Raw genomic sequence first — 24,857 nt, forward strand, 5'->3', positions numbered from 1 at the left:
GTATGAGAGTATCCACTTCCCTGGACATTCGCCGGGGAGGTTGCCGAAATGGCCGAAATCCGCTCTTTAATGGAAGCTTATGTTCGGCGATATCAGGATCAAGGCCCGGCATTTCTTCGTACGACCAGGCAAAACAATCGCGGAACTCAATGAGTAAGTCGATCAATTGCTCTCTGAATCCTTCGTCCAGTCCTGCGTTGATGTATATGGATTTGGGCGATTCATCTGTCCCCAGATTGATTTCGAGGAGATCGTCCTGTACTTGGGCGGGATCATCTTCTAACTTCCCGGTTGCCAATCGTATGTCCTCGATCCGCAGCGACCCTGTTGGGTCCTGCTCTTGGTCCTCATAGATGCATTCGGCCGAACCAATATCATACAGCGAGGTTAACTGTCTAATCTTCTCCCTCAATTCTTTATGGCGTGCTATCATTTTGAATCTTTGAGGATGGTGGATCGGCCTTTGCCCCCGAGGGTCACTGATACCGGCCGATCCGAGTTAACAAGCAAGCGAGGGACGCTCGTTTCCCCTTTCGAACTAAGGGATTGTATGTTGCGCACCTCCTCGTCGTACAAACGTGCTTCGAGCACGTTATGGTCTTCGCCGAAAGGGTTGGGGTCACCCTGCACAACTTCGGCCTCGCCGTCATCTCGCCATATGAAGAGCATCTGATGCATAGTTGAGGGTATACACATGTTGGAGTGTATCCAATCGCGGCCGAGGGTAATGTACCTTGATTCTGAGGGTAATGTACCCCTCGGCCGGCGTCTCGCCCCCTGCGAAGTCAGTCATGTAAACGTCGGTTGGGTCAAGCTGATCCCGAGTTATGCCCAATTTCTTGAGCATTTTCGCCGGTAGTATGTTGACACCAGCCCCGTTGTCGATGAGGACTCTGTTAATCGACACCCCGTTTAGATCGGCCTTGATGTAAAGCGGCCGAATATGCCTGGTCATCCTTGTTGGAGGTTTGCTGAGGGATACTACCGCGGTATCATCGGCGCTATCTCCTTCTGGTACGATTACATCACCTTCCAACGTTGCCTTCTGCCCTGGTTTACTTCTGTACGAGTTGGGAAGCGTAACCACTTTCACTCCGTATTCGTCCCTTACCACCGGGACCCAGGCTTTCAACATGCCTTTCTTGTGTGAAACGACGACCTCGCGGTCTCTGGGCAATCTCGCTTTAAGCTGGCCATCGTGGTGCGATACCAGTACGTCCTTGTAGGACGGTCGGCCGTTGGAATTTTCATCATCCTTGTGAACCACTGCCGCAGCAGATACATCGGCCGCTTGTTTTTCGATCTTCGGTATCCATACCTTCCTTACCTTGGCATTTCGCCTATCAGGTGATTTGGTGTCCGCGTCGGCCTGGTTCCTTGCCCCCAGTCTCTCGGCTATTGGCCTACTCCCGTGCTGCTCCCTGGGAGCCGAATCTGCCCCGTGATTCGCCCGCGACTCTTGTTGCAGCCTTTGCATTCGCCTCTTCTGGGTTTTCGTCATACGAGGGGTCTCCTCCGTTGGCCGAAATATCCTCTTGAATACATTAGTGGCAGGCCTCCGTTGTGGCTCATGCCTCTGCCACTGTTCTGTGGGCGATTTTGGCTTAAAGGTCTTGGGATGCTTCCTCGTGTTATCGCTTCCCTTGACTTTAAAACACGTACTGCATGATGGGCACGTCATATCTGCAGTAGGCGAGTTATATCGCTTCCTCTTCTGTTGTTGAGGTTGCCTTTTTTCTCCTCGCCACTTAGAACCATCGGTCTCTACTCTCGGCTTGGGTCTTCGTGGATTCCACTTGCTCCGTATCTGCCCTTGCTCCAGGTAGCTATCAAAGTGAGGCCGAACTGTGTTAATAGACACGTATTTGGCATCGGCCTCTTTCTTTGTTGGGAACAAAAGTTTCCCTTCGTTAATCGCCTTCTGAACCACGTTTCTGAAGTTTACGCAGTTGTTCGTATTGTGCCTCCAGGAATTATGGTACTTGCAATAATCCTTACCGACTAGCTCTTCCGATGGTGGAATTGTATGTCCTTCGCTTAGGGCAATCTGCCCATCCTTCAACAGGGCATCGAATATGTCGTCGGCCTTAGTCAAGTCGAATGAATACTCTTTTTGTACCACCGCGGTCTTATTCCTTTTAACAAAGCCAGGCTTTCGCAAGGCCGAACATTCCAGGGGTTTCGTTCCCAAAAATTCGGCCATGTTGACTTCATCCTCGGAACTACTATCCTCGCTATCGGACACCAAGGCCACGTCAAGCTGGTCTTTGTAATAGGTCCCTTTAGATGCGCCTCTCCTCTGTTCTTTTTCCTGGAGGAGTCTTTCGTAGCTCGTCACCCTGTTCGTTAGCTCGAACAAGTCACGAAACCTGTGGCCTTCGAAGTGTTCCCTCATGGCGAAACTCATCCCTCTTACCACCATAGGTACGCAATCGGCCTCTGACATTTTGGTGGAGCACCTAGTCCTGAGATTTCTAAATCGGCCGATATACTTTTCTGCCGACTCACTCGGTAGCTGGGAGATTCGGGCGAGGTCAGCTAGGGTGACATCAGGTGGTGCTCTGTAAAACTCTTCATGGAAGAGGATCTCGAGATCCTTCCATGTGTCCACCGAATTGGGCGACAATCTAGAGTACCACGTGAACGCCATTTTCGTCAAAGAGCTGGCGAAAAGCCGGAGCTTCCAGAAATCGTGAGCGGCTGCTTCGCCGCATTGGGCTGAAAACCGGGCGACATGTTCAACCGTCGATTGGCCCTTCTCTTCGCCCGAAAACAAGCTGAACTCCGGCACTTTATACCCCCTTGGGAAAGGATATAACTTGTCGATCCAGTCTGGATACGGTTTCATGTACGATGGGCGAGGCATAGGCCGAAGGTCCACCCCGAGCCTTTCTAGCATGTCCACGAGTTGCCCTTGATTGTATATACTTGGATCGCCCCCCTCGGAGTATGATCGTTCGCCCGTGTTGGGCTCCTGGGTGTTGGCTCCAGTAGCTTCCCCTTGTGGTCTAGCTTCGCCTTGTGGGTTGGACGAGCTTGCTCCCGGATGATCGGCCCTTCCTGAGAACTCGGCCTCGTTCCTTGTTAAGAGCTTAACGGAACCATATGTATACCCCATCTTGTTGGGTTGCTGTTCGGCCGAACCACCTGGTTGACCAAAACGGCTCGGTGTTTGGTTCTGTTCGGCCCTTCTGTACCCTTGATCGATGGCGGATTGCCCAGAGAATAATCGCCCTAGGTTCTCCATTGCCTTGCTGAGGCCATCTAAGTTCCCTTGGATCTGCCTCTGGACCGACGTTTGGTCGGCCATGATGTTCCTCATTACTTCGGACATCTGATGCATAGCACCGTCGAACATTTGCTTGTTCTCTTGCGCTATTTCGCCCCTCATGGCCGAGAAGTCGACCTGTGATAAAGAAGGGCGAGAGGGAGGAAGCTGGCGTGAGTAGTCTATCATGTCATCGGTCGCGTCGTCGACCTTGTCCTTAGGTAGGCTCCCCTCGGCGTCCGTTGTATTCGGTGCCTTGCTTGATTGGTTCACCTGTTTGTCCTTGGCCATGGTTTCTGCTCTATCCGAATCTGATTCGTCTACTATGTCACCTTCCTTCCGTTGTTGTCGGCGTATAGACCGAGCGTGCCTGGAATCGTCTTTAAAGTCCGTTTTTGTGCTAACCATAAACTGTTCCCCAGTGGAGTCGCCAAAAGATGTTCGCCTGGAAATATTCCGGACTCGAATCTTTGAATTTATAATCGGGATCGGTTTGAGGTTTGATACTTTAACGAACCTATGCAGATATTCACAGGGCTTGTTTGGTTAAAGACACTTAACCACGTGATCTAAAAGATAATAATCTGGGAGTCACGGACTCAGGCGAGATTAATACCGAAAACTACTCCTAAATTAAAACAATCCGGAGATTGCGGGATAAAAAGCACTGGGCTTGGTTTTTGATTGATTGATTTGTTGATACAAAAATAATGAAGCTCTGAGCTATTTATAGCTCCTCATAACTAAGACTCCTAATTCAACTAGGACTAAAATTCTAAAAGATAAAATACTCCTAATGAGTTTCAAACTCCTAAAAAGATAGAAAAAAGCAATAATAAACAAGCTTTCCATTGGGCCTTAATCCCTGATAAGCCCGTATGAAGCCCTATCCAGTAATTATTTGGGCCGGTGTAAACAATTTATAACAATTTATAATTTTTTATTAAACATAACTTACATATAAAATTAGTTTATAAGAAGTTGCAGGTCAGTCTCATATTGAAAATGGACATTTTTTTCTTTAATTCAAAACTAGAAATGGAAGATTTCGGACAAAAGAAATTTTTAGCACCATCGTATATTCCACGTTTTCCCATTAACTATAAATTTGTTTGGAGAAATTTATACAAAATTTCATGTATCTAAAAAAACACTACTCATTTAGAAGTAAAATGCACCAGATTATTAGAAGTGAAATGCACTAACTTGAATTTGTAATTCATTCTGATGACTGAGATTCCCATGAATATGAGTTCAAATGCAATGATCAACATTTGCATATTATATTAACAAATGTTATTCCAGTTATAAAAAAATTATAAATGTTATGCAAAAACTATAACTCAGTTTACATAATAGTACCATAATGTTTTTATAAAACATATAAAAAATATATTTTAACCATTTTTATGCATCTAACACTTAAAAAACACATATAAAATAATTATATAGCAGTTATAGACTGTTATAAAAATAATTACAAATACTTTTATTAAACATTTTATCGAATATACTATAAGCATAAATTGCATGAGTAATTATTAATTATATATATCGAACTATAACAAACCTAAATAAAATAAAAACTCACAAATAACAATAAAAGTTCACCAATAGTTCATAACTCAATATAAAATAAAAGGATAATGAACGCACAATGAAAAATTCAAAACAAAAATACACGAAGAGATTATGAATTGAAATAAAAAACAAGGTAAAAGAATGCATTAAAACATACTATAATAAATCACACTAATCGCTGTTGTCGAGCAAAAAATTCGTCGATATCCTAAATAAATTGTCATCAAAGAAAATAAAAAAATTACTGTTAACACAAGTAGATTTGAGACGGTCAAGATTTAAGAATAAAATCATTGGAGATTAATATGAGAGGCAAAAAAAAAGAATTGTTGAAGGACAGTTAGATAAAAAAGGAAAACAAAAATTCTCTAAAAAGAAGTGTTTTTTTTTTATAATACAATTTTCCTGCTGCCCTAGGCAGCAGGAGTTCCTGCAGTATTGCAGGTGGCAGCTCAAGAGGCTGCCACATATGTATCTTTTATCTTACACCATTTAAGTGGTTAATTAATTTGTTTAGCTATTATATTCTTCGATCACTCCACAGATAACTTTTTAAGAAGGGACGGTACAATATATCAATTGATTGCCAATTTTGCCATTTTCAAGTTTTCTGGAGCTGATCGAAGAAGCGGCGATATCTGTGGTGATTTTTTTGAAAAGTTATGCCGATCCGGTATGGTGTTTGAATGAATTAGTGAAGATAATTGAATGAAAGAATATGAATAATCAAATGGTTTTGCCTGTTTTTTATGGGGTTGATCTGAATAATATTGGCGAGCACAAATGTAGTTATGGAGATGTGTTTGGTAGGGATGAGGTGAGTTTCATTATAGCTAAACAGAAAAGATGGAGAAATGCTTTGAGTGAAGCTGTTAATTATTTGGTTGGGATCCTCGTCATTAGGTAATTTCAAAAAATATAATAGCTAAACAAATTAATTAACCACTTAAATGGTGTAAGATAAAAGATGCATATGTGGCAGCCTCTTGAGCTGCCACCTGCAATACTGCAGGAACTCCTGCTGCCTAGGGCAGCAGGAAAATTTTATTCTTTTTTTTATAAATGTCTCTAAATTAAGACCATTTTCCAAAGAGAAAATTAGAAAAAATACTCTCTTTTTAAAAATAATAGGATTTCCTACCTCAAGAAGGAAAAGATAGAGAAAATACCTCATCCTTTTACTATAATTATTTTTTTACTCTAAAACATATTTATATTATAATTATACCTACTTTTTATTATTATTTTACTCTAATCATATTTCTTTTATTCTAATCATATACTATCTGTCACTTTTTTTTCTCTTTCTCTTTCCTTTCTCTTCTCTGCTTTCTTTTTTTTTCCGCCATTTTTCTTCTTCTTTTTCTTCTTCTTCTTCTTCTTCTTCTTCTTTTCTTCTCCATTTTTATTCTTTTTTTCGTCATCGTTCCTTCATCGATCCGTTGTCGCTCCGCCATCGTTTCGTCGTCGCTCCGCCGTTCTTTCATATTTAATTTTAGCGATTTTTTTCTTAATTCGTGGTGATAAATATAATTTATTTTAACTTTCATATCTAAATAAATTAATCTTGATTTTTTTCAATTTTAGATCTAAAAAGCTGCATGAAAAACGATTTTATGATGAAAAAAACGATTTTCTGCACAAAAAACGATTTTCTGCAAACAAAACAGCATCTGATTATCATATGAGTATCACTGTATTATCATCACATTATCATAACACTGCAGAAAAAAATATTTTTTTATAAAAAAACAGCCTCTGATTATCATATGAGTATCACTGTATTATCATGTAGTTATCATAACATTGCGGGGAAAAAAATTCTGCATAAAATAATGTTTGATTATAAAATCGTTATCATAATATTATCATATTTCGTTATCATAACATTATCATATGATACCGAGATGATGATATTTATGGTATCAAGATGATAATGTTATGATAATATCTATGATTATGTTATGATAAAACAATATTTGATTATCATGTCAGTATCAGTATATTATCATGTTGTTATCATAACACTGCAGTAAGATAACTAGATGATAATGAAATATGATAATGTTATGATAATATCTATGATTATGTTATGATAAAACAGTATCTGATTATCATCTCAGTATCAGTATATTATCATGTTGTTATCATAACAATGCAGTAAGATAACTAGATGATAATGAAATATGATAAGATTGTGATAATTGGATGATAACGTGCGCAAAAATATAATTACATAAGGATTTATGATAACCAGATGATAACGGAGTAAAATCATAAATATTTTTAAACCCAGAGTAAAAACATAAATCTGAAAAAAACGTGAGGTATTTTCTGCAACTTTTCTGTGTTGAGGTAAAATATGCAAATATTTTCATTTTTGGAGTAAATACCTAAACTTCCCTTTTCCAAACACTCTAATTAGAGTACAGAGCCCGGCCCATTTAGTTAAACAACAAAAACACTACACCACCCGCCTTCCCCATTTATCCCCGCTCTATTTTATTACCGTTATGCATTTGAAACCACCGCCAAAATCAAACAATGCGTATACATGAAGAGATTAACAAAATTAACCCAAACTCACTTCTCTCAACTCAAAACCTTAATCTCTCAAAATTCTTACCCACAAGCTCTCAAATCGTCACTCACTCTCACTTCTCCATTCAATCCTCTCCTCACCGATCAAATTTACTCTAATTTCATCAAATCAGGCAATTCACTCGACCCTTACCTCTCATCATCCCTAATATCACACTATTCAAAAATTAACAAACTCTCTGAAGCTTTCGAGTTCTTTTTAGATACCAAAGGCCCAGATATCATAACCTACAATGCACTCATTTCTGGGTTTGCTAAGTTTAGTTATTCCAGTGATGTTGTTTTTGAGCTTTTTAATGAATTAAGGCGTGCGGGTTTGGTTCCTGATGTGTTTACTTTGAGTTCTTTGGTTAAAGGGTGTGGGGATTCGAGAGAGAATGAGGCTGTGCATGGGGTTGGTGTGAGGCTAGGGTTTGAGTGTAGTGGTTATGTTGTGAGTGGGTTGATTGAGAATTATGCTAAAAATGGGGATGTGGGTTCATCTGAGAGATGTTTTAGTGAGTGTTTTGATGTTGATAATGTTGTTTACACTGCTATGATTAGTGGGTATGTGGGGAATTGTGAGTTTGATAAGGGGAAGAAGGTTTTTGGGGAAATGAGAGGTTTAGGTTTAGAGTTTAATGAGTTTAGCTTAACTGGGGTGATGGGCGGTCTCTTTGATGTCGGAGAAGGGGGGCAGATTCATGGGTTTGGTTTGAAAATGGGGTTATTGTACAGTAGTTCAATGCATTTGAGTAATGCTGTTTTGAGTATGTATTTGAGGTGCGGGAGTAACATTGATGCTGTTAAAGTGTTTGATGAAATTCCTCATCCAGATCTAGTGTCTTGGACTGAGAGGATTGCAGCTTCTTTTGATGGTAATGAAGCACTGGAGTGTTTTAGGATTCTTCTTTCTTTAAATTTAGGCGTTAATGAGTACACTTTGATCAATGTCTTGTCAGCTATTGGAGGAGATAAGTTTTTGATTGCAGGGAAGCAAATTTATGCTCTTTGTCACAAGGCGGGGTATTTTCAAGCGGTCTCTGTTGGCAATGCATTGGTGTCTATGTTCGGGAGGTGTGGTCAACTGCGAGATGCTAGACAAGTTTTCAGTAATATGATTTATCGGGATTCTGTTTCTTGGAATTCTTTGATTGCTGCATGTTCTGAAAATGGATTTGTTACTGAGGCTCTACAGGTGTACTCTCATATGCGTGACCTTTCACTACAGCCTACCATTTATACTCTGTCTAGCATTCTTGAAATAGTTTCGAACTTTTATTGTATAGAAAAGGCAATGCAAATCCATTCACTTGTGATTAAAAGTGGATTCATGTGGGTTGATTGCTTAGTTTCTAGCTTGATAATAACGTACGGGAGATGCAATGGTATGGATGCATCAAAGAGGATATTTTATGAGATTAATGAGATAAATTTGGTGCATTTGAATGCAATGATGACAGCCTTCGTCCATGGTGAATGTCATCTTGAGGCTTTACATTTGTTCCAAACCATATGGAGTTCAAGCCTTGAAGTGGACGGAAAGACTTTCAGCACCGTCCTTAAAGCTTGTTGTGCCATGACAGATATGGAACAGGGGGCAGCAATCCATTCCCTATCTCTAAAATATGGATTGGATCAGGACAGCTTTATCGAAAGTGCTTTAGTTGACATCTACTGTAAGTGTGGAAATCTTGTAGATGCTGAAGAAGCATTTTTTAGTGCATCTACCGGTAATTTAGCGGCCTGGAATGCCATGATTATGGGATATGCGCAACATGGTTGCTGCCAAGATGTTTTCAGGATTTTCGATGAGATGTGTAAATTGGGAGTTCAACCCGATAAAATAACTTACCTTGGTCTTCTTACTTCATGCTGCCATGTTGGTCTGGTGGATCAAGCACTTTATTACTTCCAATCTATGCTTGAACTTCATGGAGTAATTCCAAGTTTAGAACATTATGCTTGCATGGTTGATCTGTTTGGTCGACTAGGACTCGTAGAAGATGCCAAGGAGATGATAGATCATATGCCAGTTCAACCTGATGCTCATATATGGCAAATTTTACTATCAGCCTGCAACATCCATAAGCACGTTGAACTGGGGAGAGTTGCAGCCAATAAACTTCTTGAGCTACAGCCTGAAAATGAATCGGCTTATGTACTTTTGTCGAATCTATATGCTTCTAATGGAATGTGGGGTGCTGTTGGAAGACTGAGAAAAGAAATGAAGCAAAAAATATCAAACAAAGGTCCTGGTTCTAGTTGGATTCAAGTAGAGGGAACAACCCTTACATTTTTTGCTGATGATATCTCGCATTCTCAAAATGAAGAATTATATCTAGAGTTAATAAGGCTGTATGGGCAAATGTTAACTTTGTCAAAGCCAAAGCAAGATGAAGGTTTTCAGTACATCTATGCATTATGAAACTTTCCTAAAATTATTGACACGAAAGAGCGGCTCTTGGCTTTCTTAGATTAACAGTCCTCAAACGCAGATACCTTTGGCAAATCAGGTTCGTTTTGTGCATTTTAATCAGTTTTCTTAGTTCAACAGTTCGCAAGTGTTAATACTTTTGTCTAATAGGTAGATTTATGTATGCCATTTTATTAGAATTTCTGTTCTCGATATTATCTCAAATGAAAATTTCACATATATAAATATAAAGCTAGGTATGTTAAAGGTTAGATCAATACGGGCATGAATATTTCAAACTATCACAGCTTGATTGCACGGAAACGTAAAAGTTGAGGTGAAACAATATTTTTACAAGTATAGATTATCAATAGTATATATCCAAGCTGCTGAAGCATATCTAGAAACGGAAAAAGAATGTCAAAACATAGGATTCGACAAGTTTTATGCAAGACGTTAAAACTAGATAGGCAATTAGGCAAATAGAACTAAAAAGCTAAATACATTGATAGCATTAAGGATCATACAATGTATATCGATACATCATTCAATTATTGATGTTTTCTAAAGTTCGTTTTTTTGTAGCCTCGGGAATGACGGCGATGTGAAGAGGCTCTGGATAGAACAGATACAATGGAGTGAAAAACTTTTGCTGCTATCTTTGACTTTATCTGTCCTCTCTTTGGAAGTGGCTTCGTGGCTCTGATCACTTTTCTAAATGCAGCAGCTGGAACATTACTAACTCTGTTGTTCATGATGCTAGAAAAGGTATTACTGTTTACTTAATCTTTCAAAAGCTTCTTGTTTAATAACTGTGGATATGTGATGATATTGCTGTGGTAGAATGTTTATATAGTGAATCAATAATGCATTTGTATACCATTGGCTGGATATGTTTTATCTGGTTTTGTGCTTAGACTTTTTCAAAAGTGAGAAGTTGGGAAGCATGCCAGCGAAATTGTCTGGCTGTATAAAGATTCTTTTTTAGCTCAAATTGAGACCAGTTGAATTTATAGGATGATTTGGTGACTGGTTGACTCAACAAATGATCTATAGCTTATAATATGATTTATGATAATTTTGTGCTTATCTGACCATTCACACGTGTGGTAAAAGGGTCCTTAGTATTACTATCTAGTTTGTATTATTGGTTTGGTTTGAGACTTATTTTAAGTACATGAAGGCTATGAATTCAATTTGGTGTCTAATTTCTGTTGTTTTTGGCAAACAGATTCACATTTTTATACTATATATCTTCCCATGTTTTCATGGAGATCTTGGTACTGTCAAATTGCCACATTGCAGCCAACAGGTCAGACCGGACTGCTATGTTGTGTTTTAAATCTTTATACTGTCAAGTTGATGATTCTGATCACATGCTCACATTGCATTCTCAGTTGCTAATCTCGGATATTATGACCAATACATTACAAAATTTATTCAAAATATTTTTATTTAATGTTCATGAAATATTTTGATTTTTCAGTTAACTTTGTAAGAAAATAATTTTTTTAGTGTTCGATTTTGATTAAGTGTCATGTAAAAGTCTCTCTCTCAAACATGTGCAGCCGCATCAGGGGCTTATTATTATTATATAACCTACAATTATTGTTTAATCTCTAGTCCATATTACTACCATAATTTATTTAACTGTAATGCTGCAATTGGACAGACAACATCCAAATTTTCACTATTTTATGTTGCAGCCGTTGCAGCATATGAATTTTTATTTTAAATTTCTGCAAGGTCTATGGTTTAAATCTGTCTGCTGGCAATACCCCCAAGCCTCTTCCCAAAAAGAAAAACCATTCCCATTGGGTACACAATAGTCATGATAAAGCAGATAATACTGTGAATAATTTAATGAATTGGTGTTCATGATGCTGGAAAATGTGACTGCTCATTTATTGAATCACTGATGCAGTACAACACCAGGAAACGGCTATGTTCCACGTAAACTTGTCGAATTTTATATTTTGACATTTTATTTCCTTTTTGAAAACTTTGCTTAAACTCTAAACTCAATATTTTTAATTTATTTTTAAAAAAATATGGTGTCATTTATTTTTTCATTTCTGTATTTTCATTTTACATTATTGCATAATAGATTGACGTAGTTGTCTTGTGTATACACTTTCTTGATGGTAAGGACTTGGGTGTTGGGAGGCATGCCAGCAAATTTGTGAGGCTGTATCAAGATTCTTATTTAGCTAAACCTGAGACACAAATGAATTTATACGGTTACACCAGGACGTGATTTAGTTTTAAATAATATGCATACATGCATAATAGGACCATATGTACACGTGCGGGGTCAATAGATATCTATAATCTCTTTTATGGATCATAGGTTTGATTTTCAGAATAATTTAGGGCATTAAGTAAACAACAACTGTACAATTCATCAGATTTGGTAGCTCATTTTATTGTTTTTGGCAGACAGCTGCTCATTAATATATTATATGTCTGCTTTCTAACCAAACCTAAATGCATTCCCATGTTTACTAAGCACATTAGTCAATGAAACAGATGGTTTTGTAAATTATTTAAATGAATTGATTTATATGTTGATGCTGCTCATTCCCGAGTTCTCATTTGTCCGCAACAGGATCATATAAACTTAGCTGGCCTGCCTCCTAACCAATGTTTAACCTTGATTTGATCGGTTTCTCTAATCTTTTAGTCATTTCTTGGACTTTGGTTGGATATGAACTCACTCAAGCATCATAATCCTAAGTGGCGAACTTGATTCACACATGAATTTTTTCATAATTGGATATTGAAAATTTATTGTGATATCACACAGAGTAATGCTATTTTCAAACCCAACCCTATCCCAGCCACGATCCAGTTTGGGCCCAAAACCAGATCTGTCAAAACCAGCTCAGAACCAGTCAAAATCAATCCAGCTCGAACCAGATGGAAACTAGAGTCGAAACCAGTCCCGGGATGGTTCTATATTTTTTCCAGCAGTAAACACCAGCTAATTTTTTAAAGAATAAATACTATACTTGTATGATTGAATATTTATATTACCAAATGATACATGTATCATTAACATTGAAATTAATCTATCTATCTATCTATAACTATACTATAAGAGCGAAGTGGGGGGGGGGGGGGGGGGGACAGGCAAAATTACAATATTAGCCTTTAATAATTAAAATAATTACAAGATTTTTTACAAGTTTAATTCTAATAAAAATATAAAATATAGAAAAAAGAGGCATTTCAATACTTGTCACTACTCTAAATAATAGCAAAAGGACTAATGTAGTTCGGCATTTATTGATACAGTATAGTTATAGATATACTTTAACTTTTAATAATCTAAGGATAATTATAAATATATAAAAATTAATTCAATAAACAAGAATTTGAATTTAAGTCTACTTCTAGCTAACTATGAGTATTATAAGTAAAAGGCTCATCATGTATTAGGGCAATATTTTTTTTCTCTATATATATACACTTTTGATGAATCCTTTGAAAAGGGCGAATTATGACATACATTTGGTTCAATTGAAACTGGAAAAGGAGTTTCAACAAATGTATCCTGATCATGTTTGTTTGCAATAACTTAAATTTTCAATTTTTTTTTAATTTTATTCCTTGAATTGTGCTAATTAGGGTTTTGATAAAATGCAGGCAATTTCAATGGTGTAAAAGGTATGTAACCTTTTTTTATTAATGTCAATATTATCTCATAAGAAAATATAATTTAGATCAAATAAGTGTAAAATTGTATAGAATATCATTTAAATCACGTTTTATATTGATATATCAATCTTTTATTGTGACATAGAGTTACAATGTTCTACTATAAAATAACCTTTTCTATTTATTATTCTTTTTTGATGAAATTTTCTATTTATTATTAATATAAAATTTATGATTGAAAATACTTTTTATGACATGGATAGGACGGTGTGTGATGGATAGAGGTTCATAACCTTTAAGCAAGGATATGTGATGGAACAATAGTTTAATTAATTTAATAAAATATAATATTTTATTAATTAAATACAAATTGGAAAAAATACAATCCTAATCAAATATAAATAATAATAATATATGAGGAAAACAAAAAACATATAAACATATAATTATAAATAACGGGTCATATTAATAGCTCGCGTGCATAGCACGTGGGAAAGGACATGTAAAATTACAAAATTAACCTTTAATAATTAAATATAAATATAATTCTATTAAGAGTTTAATAATATAAAAAAATAATGATTTTTAAAGATTTTAACATGAACACAAATATCAAAATATAAACCATACTAGAATTCTTAAACTTTCATAATTATTTATAAAACAGATTAATAATTCTAATAAACATAATTACCTCTATGAAATAGTACACTACTTAAACTCCTATTCAAACACTACTAAATCATAACGTTTTATAATTAAACATCACTAACTCATAAGGGTTTATAATTACGAAAATTGGTTGCTAAGTTATATACTTTTAATCAACCACTATGTCTTATAAATTGGTGATAAATTTATTTGATTATTATTGAAGTTGAAGTCTCGATATCCATTTATATCTTAAGTAGTTTTTTTAATTATTTATTTTGATTGTTTAGCTGTTCGTAAATAAATATTTTAATAATATAATATAATTTTTAGATTGAAGTTTAATACATATTTTATTTTATTTTAATTCTGACAATAAGGAATTTAAAACACACATATGCATTTTTTTTCATTTAATAACATTTCTGCAACAATTATTAAGTGTTTAGATTTGAAAGTTTTAATTAGATGGAACTCTATTTGAAGTCTTTATTAAACATAACACTAAGTATTTTATATTAACATAAAATTTTCTAAAAAGAATACGAATAGACTGCCCCCAAAATTATAGCTAATTGTTTAACTCAACATGAGATTGGAATTGTGATTTTCTATACATACTATTTTACTTATCAAACTAGACAACTGTAATTATGAATTTTTAACAGCACAAAAAAGGAAAAATAGGACAAATCTAAAATAAATTGAAAAAAAACACAATCCTAATAACATATATATAATAATATATTACTAAAACAAAAAACATCTAAATATATAATTATAAATAACGGGTCATATTAATAGCGCTCACGTGCGTAGCACGTGGCGAAAAACTAGTACTATATATAAAAGCACAGATGGGGGGGGCAGGCAAATTTACTGAATAATCCTTTTCAGTTTACTACTAAATAAAGGTTGTATAGTGATTAACTAATTAGTTATTTAATTAATCACTATTGTAATTAAAGTCCTAATTAGAATAGGTAGCTAAATTATCTACAATTTAGTTTTTAGTATGTAAAAAATAACTAAATTATCTCCAAATTAGTAGGAATACCTATTTTTTAGTTTGATTGAGCTATAAAAATAAAATACTATATTTGATTAATATATTATTATTTAAATTTCTATCTTATTATTTTTAAAGATATTATTAATAAAATTAAGTTAATTATTTAATTATGGTTATTAGAAAACTAAAAGAAGAATAAATTCAGTATGAAAAAAATTTAATAGCCGAATATATTATATTTATTTTTACTAAAATTCTTAACTAATTTAATATTAATTATAAATAAAAAATTGATATAATTATAATAAATTTACTAATATGTTTATTGAAGAGTTACGTTACGAGCCACGTGCATAGCACATAATGCGAAACTAGTATATGTAAATGACATTTTAAAGTTTAATTTTGCAGTTGATTTGGTTAACCCAACCCGATTTGATTTTTCAGTCAGTCTTTTGATTTTTCAGTCAGTCTATTTCAATTTATGTTCTGGGCTACAAAATCAAAAATTTGTATTGAAATTACAAAATACACTTTAGTTTATGATTTAATTTGCACTCAAGCCAATTTAAGATCAAACAGTTGTACTCCAGTACAATTAATTCCCTATTAGGGTGATGGTAATATGAGATTCCTTGCAAATATTACAGGCCAAAGCATTCTTCATGGCTTCAACCCGGCACCACTGACTTGGCACATGGATTCTTTTCTTTCATGCCAAAGTTTAACCTATGTAACAATTTATTCTTAGTCCATTCTAGCTTAATGTTATAATCCTTGAAAATTTCAGCTTTGACATTGTCATAATCTGAAATTACCAAATGACTTCTGCTGTCAATTTCTCAGGCCTAATACCACAAAACACCCTCTGCTTCAATGCAAGGGCTAGGCTCATGCCTACCTTCATGGCCTTTAGACGATCATCTGCTTCCTTGCAGAAATTCGCGAAGAAAGAGCAGCATGGTTTCTGTTTGAGAAAACAGACACAGAACGAACCATTGAACTACCGGGGACTCGAGTTAATCACGCAATCAGCAGCAGATGGTGATGACATTGTACTGAATCACTTTTCTTCAGCAAGTATGATAAACAAGTTTTACACGTGTATCAATGAGAAAAACTTGAAGAAATTAGAAGAATACATTTCCGACGATTGTTGCTTCGAGGACTGCTCCTTTGTTTCTACAATACAAGGAAAAAAGGTCTCTTATGATTTCTAATAAAACCGCCTACATTAAACTAGAACCTAAACTAACAATATTTTCCTACAGGAAGTTATGCATTTCTATCGACAGCTTACCACAGGAATGGGACAGAATGTGAAATTCAGAATTGAACATGTCTGTCAAGATGACGAATTCACAGCAGGAGTAAATTGGCACTTAGGTATCATTATCTTGATTCACTATTTTGTATAAAATCTATGCACCCTATGATGATCATCTTCCTATTATGGCAGAATGGAAAAACACACTGATACCATGCACTAGAGGATGCAGCTTTTACGAATGCGCACTAGAAGGCGATAGACTAGTCATCAAGTACCAACAAAATCAAAGACTTTGGCCTGCGTTATACATTAAGAAACAAAATCTTCCAGCTGATTGATGTTTTTTTATTGCAGGAAAGCTCGGGTTGTAACTGAATCGCCAATCAAACCAGGCGGCTTAGCACTGGTAAGGACGTATAGATTGGCATTATGTTGCTTTCAGATTGTTATCTAGGAGCCGAACAATTTATGTAACTATTGTAACATGTTTCTAACCATTTCGCATGTGTTTGTCTTTTTACATCGAGGAATTTAGACATTGTTGAAAAACGTGACTGCAATATTCGACGATTTCCCAAAGTTTGCAGAATGTAAGTTAATGTTTATCAACAGCACACAAAACACTCATATAGCATTTACTATAACACTACTCAATACACTTTTTTTCTCAACACAGGGTTCTTAAAGAGTCCTTATGTCATAATACAGTTCCTAGCAAAGATTTACACTAGATTTTTGGCACCTTTTATCAATCCACTCCTTAAAAGCTACATCAGAATTTGGAATTTCATGACTCAAATGTTCACCTTAGCACTCAGCATGCTACTCTACATATCAAAGAAATACTTTCAGTAAAAAAGACACTCACAGAGACTCTTATGTACATAAAACATGGATGGCAGAAGAGCATACATCTCTACATCAGCAGTTATTCATCATCACCACCTTCGCGGCTCGACCATGTTTCGAAAAACGATAGGGCAAGCAGAGGTCCGACAACCGGTGGGAGCGGCGGAGGTCTGCTGAAAGCAACTATAGGATCAGTTTTCTCATTCAATCCTCTTCCTCCTTTGTATTCGTTTTCCTGTTTCCTTGGAGTTACAGTAGCCATAGTACCTGGATTCATGAGCATACCATTGTTAGAACTTAGAATGTTGCTGAATTTATAAAATTAGAAAAACAACAGCAAGAAATTTGATAATTAATTACCCCATGATCTTGTAACAGGGTACAGTAATTGTCTGAAATTGTACTTCACAGGTAATAATACAGATATTCCCCGCATGTAAGCTCTGATTATCAAGTTTTTCTCTAACAAGTAAATTAAAACACCAAAAGAAAAGGATGCTTAACAAAATAAAAAAAGTGTCACACAGAACACCAACCAACAGAAGTTCTGAGAAGAAGGAGGAACATTCAGGAAAATTCTGTGTTAAATCCACGTGGCAAGGCAGTAGAAATATTGGACTCCAGGCCTGTCAACAATTTTGGACCTTGATATAGGCCCATTAATTGATGATTATATTGGGCTATTGTCAGCCCAAAACATTATTATTAGGCAAGATGTGCATGTAATAGGGCCATGCTTGAAAGCAAAGCATGAGTGAAAAAGAAGAGGTGTTACTTGTTCAAAGTTCAAACTCTTTGTTCGTTTGTTTGTCTATTTGATTGCTTCATTATTTTTTTGTCTGAGCATTAGTAGAAAAACTAAAATAATGGCAACAATTAGGTGCTTAAGCAATTACTTACTTGCACGTCTTCTTTGTGTTACTACCATATGTTCACATCTTAAAAATTTCCCACATTATCTCTAATACTATTAATTAGTTATCATTATTATTATTATAAAACAAAAATGTACACCATTGTTAAACATAGAATTGGTAATTGTAAATTCGATTTTTTTTTAAATCTCAAATATGTAATGTGACATGTATACCATTTTTTAAAATCTTCAATCATTAGAAGTCATATTAAATAATATTAAGTATTTAATCAATATAATTTTGAGTATATTACAAGTCAAAAATTATGATATTATAGGATGAAATAGAGATATAATTAATATGGAATGACGAAAGCCATTATGGAAATGAATTAGATGTAGGTAGGTGAAAAAAGAGTGAGTCATCCGCGAGTATTGTTCGAAGCAACATGATCCCTCCACTTATATGTGACCGCCCACGCTTTCTTTTACTTCATATCTTCTTTTTTTTACATCAAATAAATATTTTATGCAGCAATTACTCCATCGTGGCCAATCCATATTTATAATTAGAGATTCTGTTATCTGATGACACCTATACTTCTAATCCATTTTTTATAACACACATTTATAATTAGAGATTACTTATTTGATGACAGATATACTTCTAATTCATGCAAAATACTATTTTTTTTTATTGGGCATCATATCAACCAATATTGCCACACCATCTTCCTTCACTCAAATAACACACAATTCTTAAATAAATCGAACACATCAGGATAATCTTTTATATTATTATGCAACATATATTTCTGATCTGCATATTTACATCTGATTTTATTTTTAAAAAGGATCAAAGGATACAATTCATTGATAACATATCGGACTGGAACCGGTAAAACATGTTAGTACATAATATTCAAATTGTTAAACAACATTTGTTGATCCAAGTTGAGGCATGCCACCAAATATACCCAAATTACGACCTTTCACTTTCAATTGCACCCTTAATCATTAAATTGATCTTTTTTTACTTGAAAAAATAAATTTGTTTTTGTTTTAAATAAAATATTAAGTCCTATTTTAAAATATATGCTAAAATTTAAAGTATTGATTTGAATATTTTTCAAGTGAAAAGATGTCAATTTAATACTTGAGGGTACAATTGAAAGTTAAAGGTCGTAATTTGGATATATTTGGTGGTTTTACAACGTGAGGGTGCAAACGAATTGGGGGTAAAAGGTGGGGGGATTTTAAGGGATAAGCCATTAGAAATCTATAAGAAGAGAACAATTTAGAACATAGAAAAAAGAAAATTATGTATAACAGAAAACAGAGAACTCTATTGCTTAATAAAAACCAACAGATTATGTAACCAAAAATGCATAAATAGACTACAATTATTGGAAAGCATAACATTTCCATATTCATATTAACAATCAACTCTCTAAGCTGTCGAAATCGGGTTATTGATTTCTGTGACATATGATTATGAATTTTGCTGACCAGAGTTTTGAGAATTCAAAATCGATTGCTTTAATGGGTTCTTTAATGGGAAGCAAAGAAAAGCAGATGCATTAGGTTATGGATTTTTTACATAGGATTATAAATTTTGTTGACCGAAGTTTTGAATACAAAATTAATTCTTTTACCAACCCAAGAATTAAAAAGAAAAGAACAAGGTGCAGGAAATTCTTGCAGTTCTGTATCAGCCTGATATGCTGCCGCGCTAGACTTAAAGCAATCTTCCTTATTTTGTTAATTGCAAGTTTGATACGGGCAAAATGACTAGTTTAATACTTATTAATTAACCAATTTATTTATAATTTTATTTATTTATATACTTATTGATACTTTAGATATATATACTTATTAATTCTTATTGTTTGTAGTTGTTTTTTTATGTTATTTTATTTTCATAAATCTATAATAAAAAAACTCATTCTTTAGTAAATTTATTAAAATTTATCGACGAAATAAATATTTAACTCACTTTATATTCAAATAAAAAATAAAGATAGATCAAAATATTTCAACTAAAAGTCATAACAATTATAAATATATGTAAGATATCGAGTGAGTCAATATATTTATTCTGAAATAAGCATTTATTGTCAACATATTAATTTGAAATAAGCATGTATTGTTTGATCATGTCAGCTTCATAGTGATTGTACTCACAATCACTTCAGATAGTATTTCTTGTTCTTGCATCCCACTCCCTTCCAAACTTGAAATGTTAGGTCAACATATGATGACTCATCTACATTGATGTTTCATATTGATTCCATTTACTTTTAATATCCTTCAATTTTGTTAAATAATTGATTAATGAAATTACCAACCAGTAAAAAAATTGGTTTTGGAGTATTGAGATCTCATTTCAAATTCATAAAAAAGAAACTAATTTCAAAATAATACTAAATGAATATGAAAAAGGACAAATTCATTTTTTTTGAACATAAGGAAAAACAATTTCAACAAGATTAATTTGGTTTGCATGATGCTTTTATCCTTTTTTGTATTTCCTTATCCAACTCTTCCAATCCCCCAACTTTTTCTTCTAGTTCCTGTACCAACATATCAAACAAACCCTAATTAATAATCGAAAAATTAATGTCCCTTGTTTTCTTTACTAAGTATATAAAAAGAAATTAAATAAAGCATATATTTATTCTCACCTTGGGTCCCAAAAACAAACCATAAGGAACACCATCAAATTTATCAGAATGATGAAGCTGTTAAAAAATTAGTGTACATTAATTGTCAAAATATATAAAGTTTTGATGGAAACAGAGAATTAGGGTTGCTGATGTGGCATTGATAGCTTGAAGAAGAAGTTACCTGATGAGCTGCAGCGACAGTTCGTAAGTAAGGAACATTAGCAATGGGACCAACAGCAAATCGACGGTGGACAAGGCCATCGTGCACAAACATGTACGCCATTCCAAATACCGTTATTCCAAGTCCCTGTTTTCGAATCGATATTAACCCTAGAAAATTTTAAAAGTTACCGGATTTATCCGTAACGAGTGATTTTTAATCAAATTAGTACGTTTAACACACTTTTCTTATTATTAAATGTTTATTTCTTATTTAATATTTTAAATTTTTAGTTTGGATTTTCTTTTCAGTATATGTTGTCTATAAGATAGTCATTTAAATGTTTATTTAGAGTTAATTACAAAACAAATCAAAAAAAATAGTATATTTTATAATTTTAATATGAACTAATCAACTTTAGCAATTTAAAATATAAACTATCAATTTTTCGTAATTTAGACCACCGATCAATTTTCCGATCAAAAAGATGATGATGTGGATGTTAGAATATTTCTTATCATGTCGTTGATCAGGTGTTCACATAAACATTTTTTTGATCGGAAAATGATCGGTGTTTCGTTGTAAAAAATTGATAGTTAGTATTCTTAATTGTCAAAATTAGAAATTCATATTAGAATTACAAAATACATTATCATTATTATTTATTTTGCATAACATACCTCTATTTTTTAGTAATTTCAAAACCGAAAATTATATCAACATTTTCACATTCATTAATATTTTTATTTATTGTATTAAAAAGGGAGAAAAATAATGAAAATAAATAGAGGGAAAGAACTTACAGCACCGAAACAAAGACCAGGAATAAGACCTTTATTATTGAAGCCATAATGCAACAAAGCAATTGTTGGAACTGCGTTTATTATGGCAAATACATCATTCAATTCAAATGGGCCGTCCCTTGCTTTATGGTGAGACTGCCAAATTTATCAATCAACCAAAAATTAATTTACACTGCTGACAACAACAAATCAATAAAAATCAAAACAGCTTGTTTATTTTATTTGATTTGATTTATAGCTAAAACTCACACGTAACTGATAGTCCTGAAAATAACTCTAATACTTTTAATCGCTAAATATAATTTGTATATTATGAACCGACCTCGTGCATACTCCATAATGAGGCATGCCATAATGCCTTATGTGCCCACCTTGCCCAAAACTCCATTCCTACCTGTAATTCTCAAGGCACCCCAAAATTATTTAGTCCAAAATTAAACGTCAAAATTTTCAATCTTGAAATTAAATGGAAAATATAGATGATGATTTTTCAGATAAAATGAAATATTTTTTAAAAATTATATCGGCTATATGGTCAATTAATTTCACGAACTATGATAATTACATTTTAAAAAATGAAAAAAATAATTAATAAAGATAATAAAATTTATTGTTTTATGTCATCTTTATGATATGTTAGTCCATATTTTAAAATTAATCTTATAAACTTTATATAATAACAATTATTTTAATAATGAGAAATAGTATTTATAAAAAGAAATAAGAGTAAAAATGAACTTACAGCAGCACCCACAGATAGTGCAAAAGTACCAAACATTTCTAGTGCAGGAAATTCCCTGTCCTATATGATAAAAAAATCAAATCAAATCCCAATAATTCTAAAATAAAAACAAATAATCTTAATAATTCAATAATATAACTATAATAAGTACCTCCATTTGCAAAGAAAATCTGTAATAAACAGACATGGCAGCCATTGAAGTAACACCAACACTTGACAAAATCGCAGCTACAAGATAAGTAAGTCTCTCCAATTTCTTTCTAGCCAATCTCGTCTCAACACGTAAGTTCACTGGTTTTTTCGTAATTTCATTAACGACTTCTAATTTTTCATCGTCCCCTGTTTTCTTGGCCATGAGATAACATACTGTCAGGCTCTGTTTTTCCCTTAAAGAAACACTCTGCTTTTTGCAGCTCAAATTTTGTATAGTTATGGAGTTGCTGAATTTTGGAATTAGAAGAGAAAATTGGGCAATTCCGTAATTTGTAGAGGTTGAAGTTACTGATAATGATAGAGCTTGAAGCATATTGAGAATTGGGTTGGCAACTAAAAGAAAAATAATTGATCAACAGAGAAAATAATGAGGGGGTGTGATTATGGTAGAAATGAACAATTTAGAGTGCATGTTGAGAAGTGCATATATAATATAAGGTAATTTTATGTTTTGGTAATATAAGTTGGATATCATTGGATTTTATAATCATGGGCTTATGTTTCTAGACACACTTGAAGTCTATATATGGCATGTGCAAAATATATATATAAAAAAAAGGAATAAAAGCGAACCGTTCGGTTTGACATTATAATTCGTTTTTAAATTTTATTTAGTTTTTTAAATTAAAAAATCATTTTTGGTACGTATCTAACTAAATTAAAAAAATCAATAAAGCTGGCTAGTCTGGTTTGGGTTATTTTCAAAATTATTAGATTTTTGTTCGATTTTAAGTTTAAAAAAATAGTCCAATTATGTTTGAACTTAATTTGTTCATGGGCTGAAGTTGGATGGACTTTAGTCGAGCCAAAAGCTTTGACTCTTTTTAGTATAAATTCAAGTCTGGTCTGAATTCAGTATCTAATATCTAAAACCGACTCATATATTAAATTTATATAGGTTCAAATCGATCTTTTTATCCTACGTTAGAATTTAAATAAATATGACAATCCAATTCTGCTCATAAAAAAATTAAAATTGTTATTGGATTAAGTTCATACAATAAAAAAAAGGCCTGATTTGATTTGGGCATGGATAGGCTGGTCGTATTTCTGATCAGTTCTTGTTCGTACCGAAATTCACAGGCCAAGTAATAAGCATGGCTGTCCTTGAGTTGTTTTATGGATTCCAAATAAATGTTTTCATACAATTTGAGCATGTGCCTAACCTTAATATAATGTTCAAAGTTCCGAATTATGACATCCAAAAAAATTATTTATCAATTTATCAATTTTTAAACTCAAATTCCTGGTAAGAGTCTGACTATTAAAGAAATTAAATAAATGTTCAGAAGTAAATGCAATATATTAACCATATGGGCTTTTGAAGATGGTTGGCAAACAAGGTCCAAGATTAGGGCTTTATGGGCTTCTGTTGTCACTTTTTCCTGGGCTCTGTGCTAAGACTTTCATCAATTAGGGGAATAACGTCTCTGGGCTTACTGGCAGTTTCAGCTCAGATAACTCCACGTGAAGTGTGGTTATACCTTATTGGGCTGAATATCTCTCCGGCCCCTACTGGCTCAGTCCATTTAGCCTGAATCTAAACGCTTATTTTTCATCAGATCCGGCCCAAATAAAATTACCATTGAATTTGCCTTTTAAGTGCGGACTTAGATATAAATAGTAAATTTTAATATGGACTAAAAAATGTTTAATTTGTACTTGTATAAATATTATACTCCAATCGAATTTGGATAGTAAGTATTAAACTTAAATTAAGATCTTACTGGATTAAACTTGCATTTTAAATACTTAAATTCTGATTAAATTTGATCCAAACTGGTTCAACCTCGACCTATAAATAGTATGGTTTTCTCATTTTTGTTTAATGGCATGTCTAGAAAGGAGCAGGTGTAGACATATTATAATCCCCACCATGTCTCATATAATAGGAGATTTTTAAATTGGGTGTCTCAAAATATAAGTATATTTGATATTTTAATTTTAATAGAATTTAAATTATTAATATTTATCTATACTATATGTTTTAACCATTATTAATTTTACTTTATTCAATAATAAAAATTAGTATTTTAAAATTTATTTTAAATTTTAGAAAGCAATTAGTGTTTTACAATTATATAATTACAAAAGTTTAACTAATTAAATTTAAAATATAATAAAAAAATT

General features: G+C 33.7%; 4 protein-coding genes across 5 annotated transcripts; 2 read left to right on the top strand and 2 right to left on the bottom strand.

Annotated features, from left to right (window-relative positions):
* Nucleotides 1-7,351: 7,351 nt before the first annotated feature.
* LOC126678995 (pentatricopeptide repeat-containing protein At4g38010-like) lies at nt 7,352-11,461 on the top strand. Its single transcript, XM_050373934.2, has 3 exons — nt 7,352-9,945; nt 10,431-10,613; nt 11,077-11,461. Exon 1 carries the CDS (start codon nt 7,404-7,406, stop codon nt 9,855-9,857), a length of 2,454 nt encoding a protein of 817 aa, XP_050229891.1. The 5' UTR covers nt 7,352-7,403; the 3' UTR covers nt 9,858-9,945; nt 10,431-10,613; nt 11,077-11,461.
* On the top strand, nt 11,078-17,722 carry LOC126678996 (uncharacterized). Of its 2 annotated transcripts, XM_056105492.1 has the most exons (7): nt 11,078-11,157; nt 15,819-16,370; nt 16,440-16,554; nt 16,628-16,709; nt 16,793-16,844; nt 16,974-17,028; nt 17,115-17,722. In XM_056105492.1, exons 2-7 carry the CDS (start codon nt 15,990-15,992, stop codon nt 17,291-17,293), a joined length of 864 nt encoding a protein of 287 aa, XP_055961467.1. In that variant the 5' UTR covers nt 11,078-11,157; nt 15,819-15,989; the 3' UTR covers nt 17,294-17,722. The 2 variants fall into 2 exon arrangements, with proteins under 2 accessions (XP_055961467.1, XP_050229892.2); XM_050373935.2 differs by lacking the exon at nt 11,078-11,157 and having other exon boundaries at nt 15,656-16,370.
* On the bottom strand, nt 17,034-17,846 carry LOC126678997 (uncharacterized). The gene is made up of 2 exons (XM_050373936.2): nt 17,648-17,846; nt 17,034-17,554 (listed from the first exon to the last, which is right to left on the bottom strand). Exons 1-2 carry the CDS (start codon nt 17,721-17,723, stop codon nt 17,367-17,369), a joined length of 264 nt encoding a protein of 87 aa, XP_050229893.1. The 5' UTR covers nt 17,724-17,846; the 3' UTR covers nt 17,034-17,366.
* Nucleotides 17,847-20,494: 2,648 nt separating this feature from the next.
* Nucleotides 20,495-23,206, bottom strand: LOC126676786 (beta-carotene hydroxylase 2, chloroplastic-like). The gene is made up of 7 exons (XM_050371067.2): nt 22,666-23,206; nt 22,515-22,574; nt 22,095-22,166; nt 21,773-21,907; nt 20,991-21,116; nt 20,828-20,884; nt 20,495-20,716 (listed from the first exon to the last, which is right to left on the bottom strand). The coding sequence occupies exons 1-7, from the start codon at nt 23,038-23,040 to the stop codon at nt 20,633-20,635; spliced, it is 909 nt and encodes a 302-aa protein (XP_050227024.1). The 5' UTR covers nt 23,041-23,206; the 3' UTR covers nt 20,495-20,632.
* Nucleotides 23,207-24,857: the final 1,651 nt, after the last annotated feature.

The sequence above is a fragment of the Mercurialis annua genome, linkage group LG4 (assembly GCF_937616625.2).
Source record: "Mercurialis annua linkage group LG4, ddMerAnnu1.2, whole genome shotgun sequence".
Lineage (NCBI taxonomy): Eukaryota > Viridiplantae > Streptophyta > Magnoliopsida > Malpighiales > Euphorbiaceae > Mercurialis > Mercurialis annua.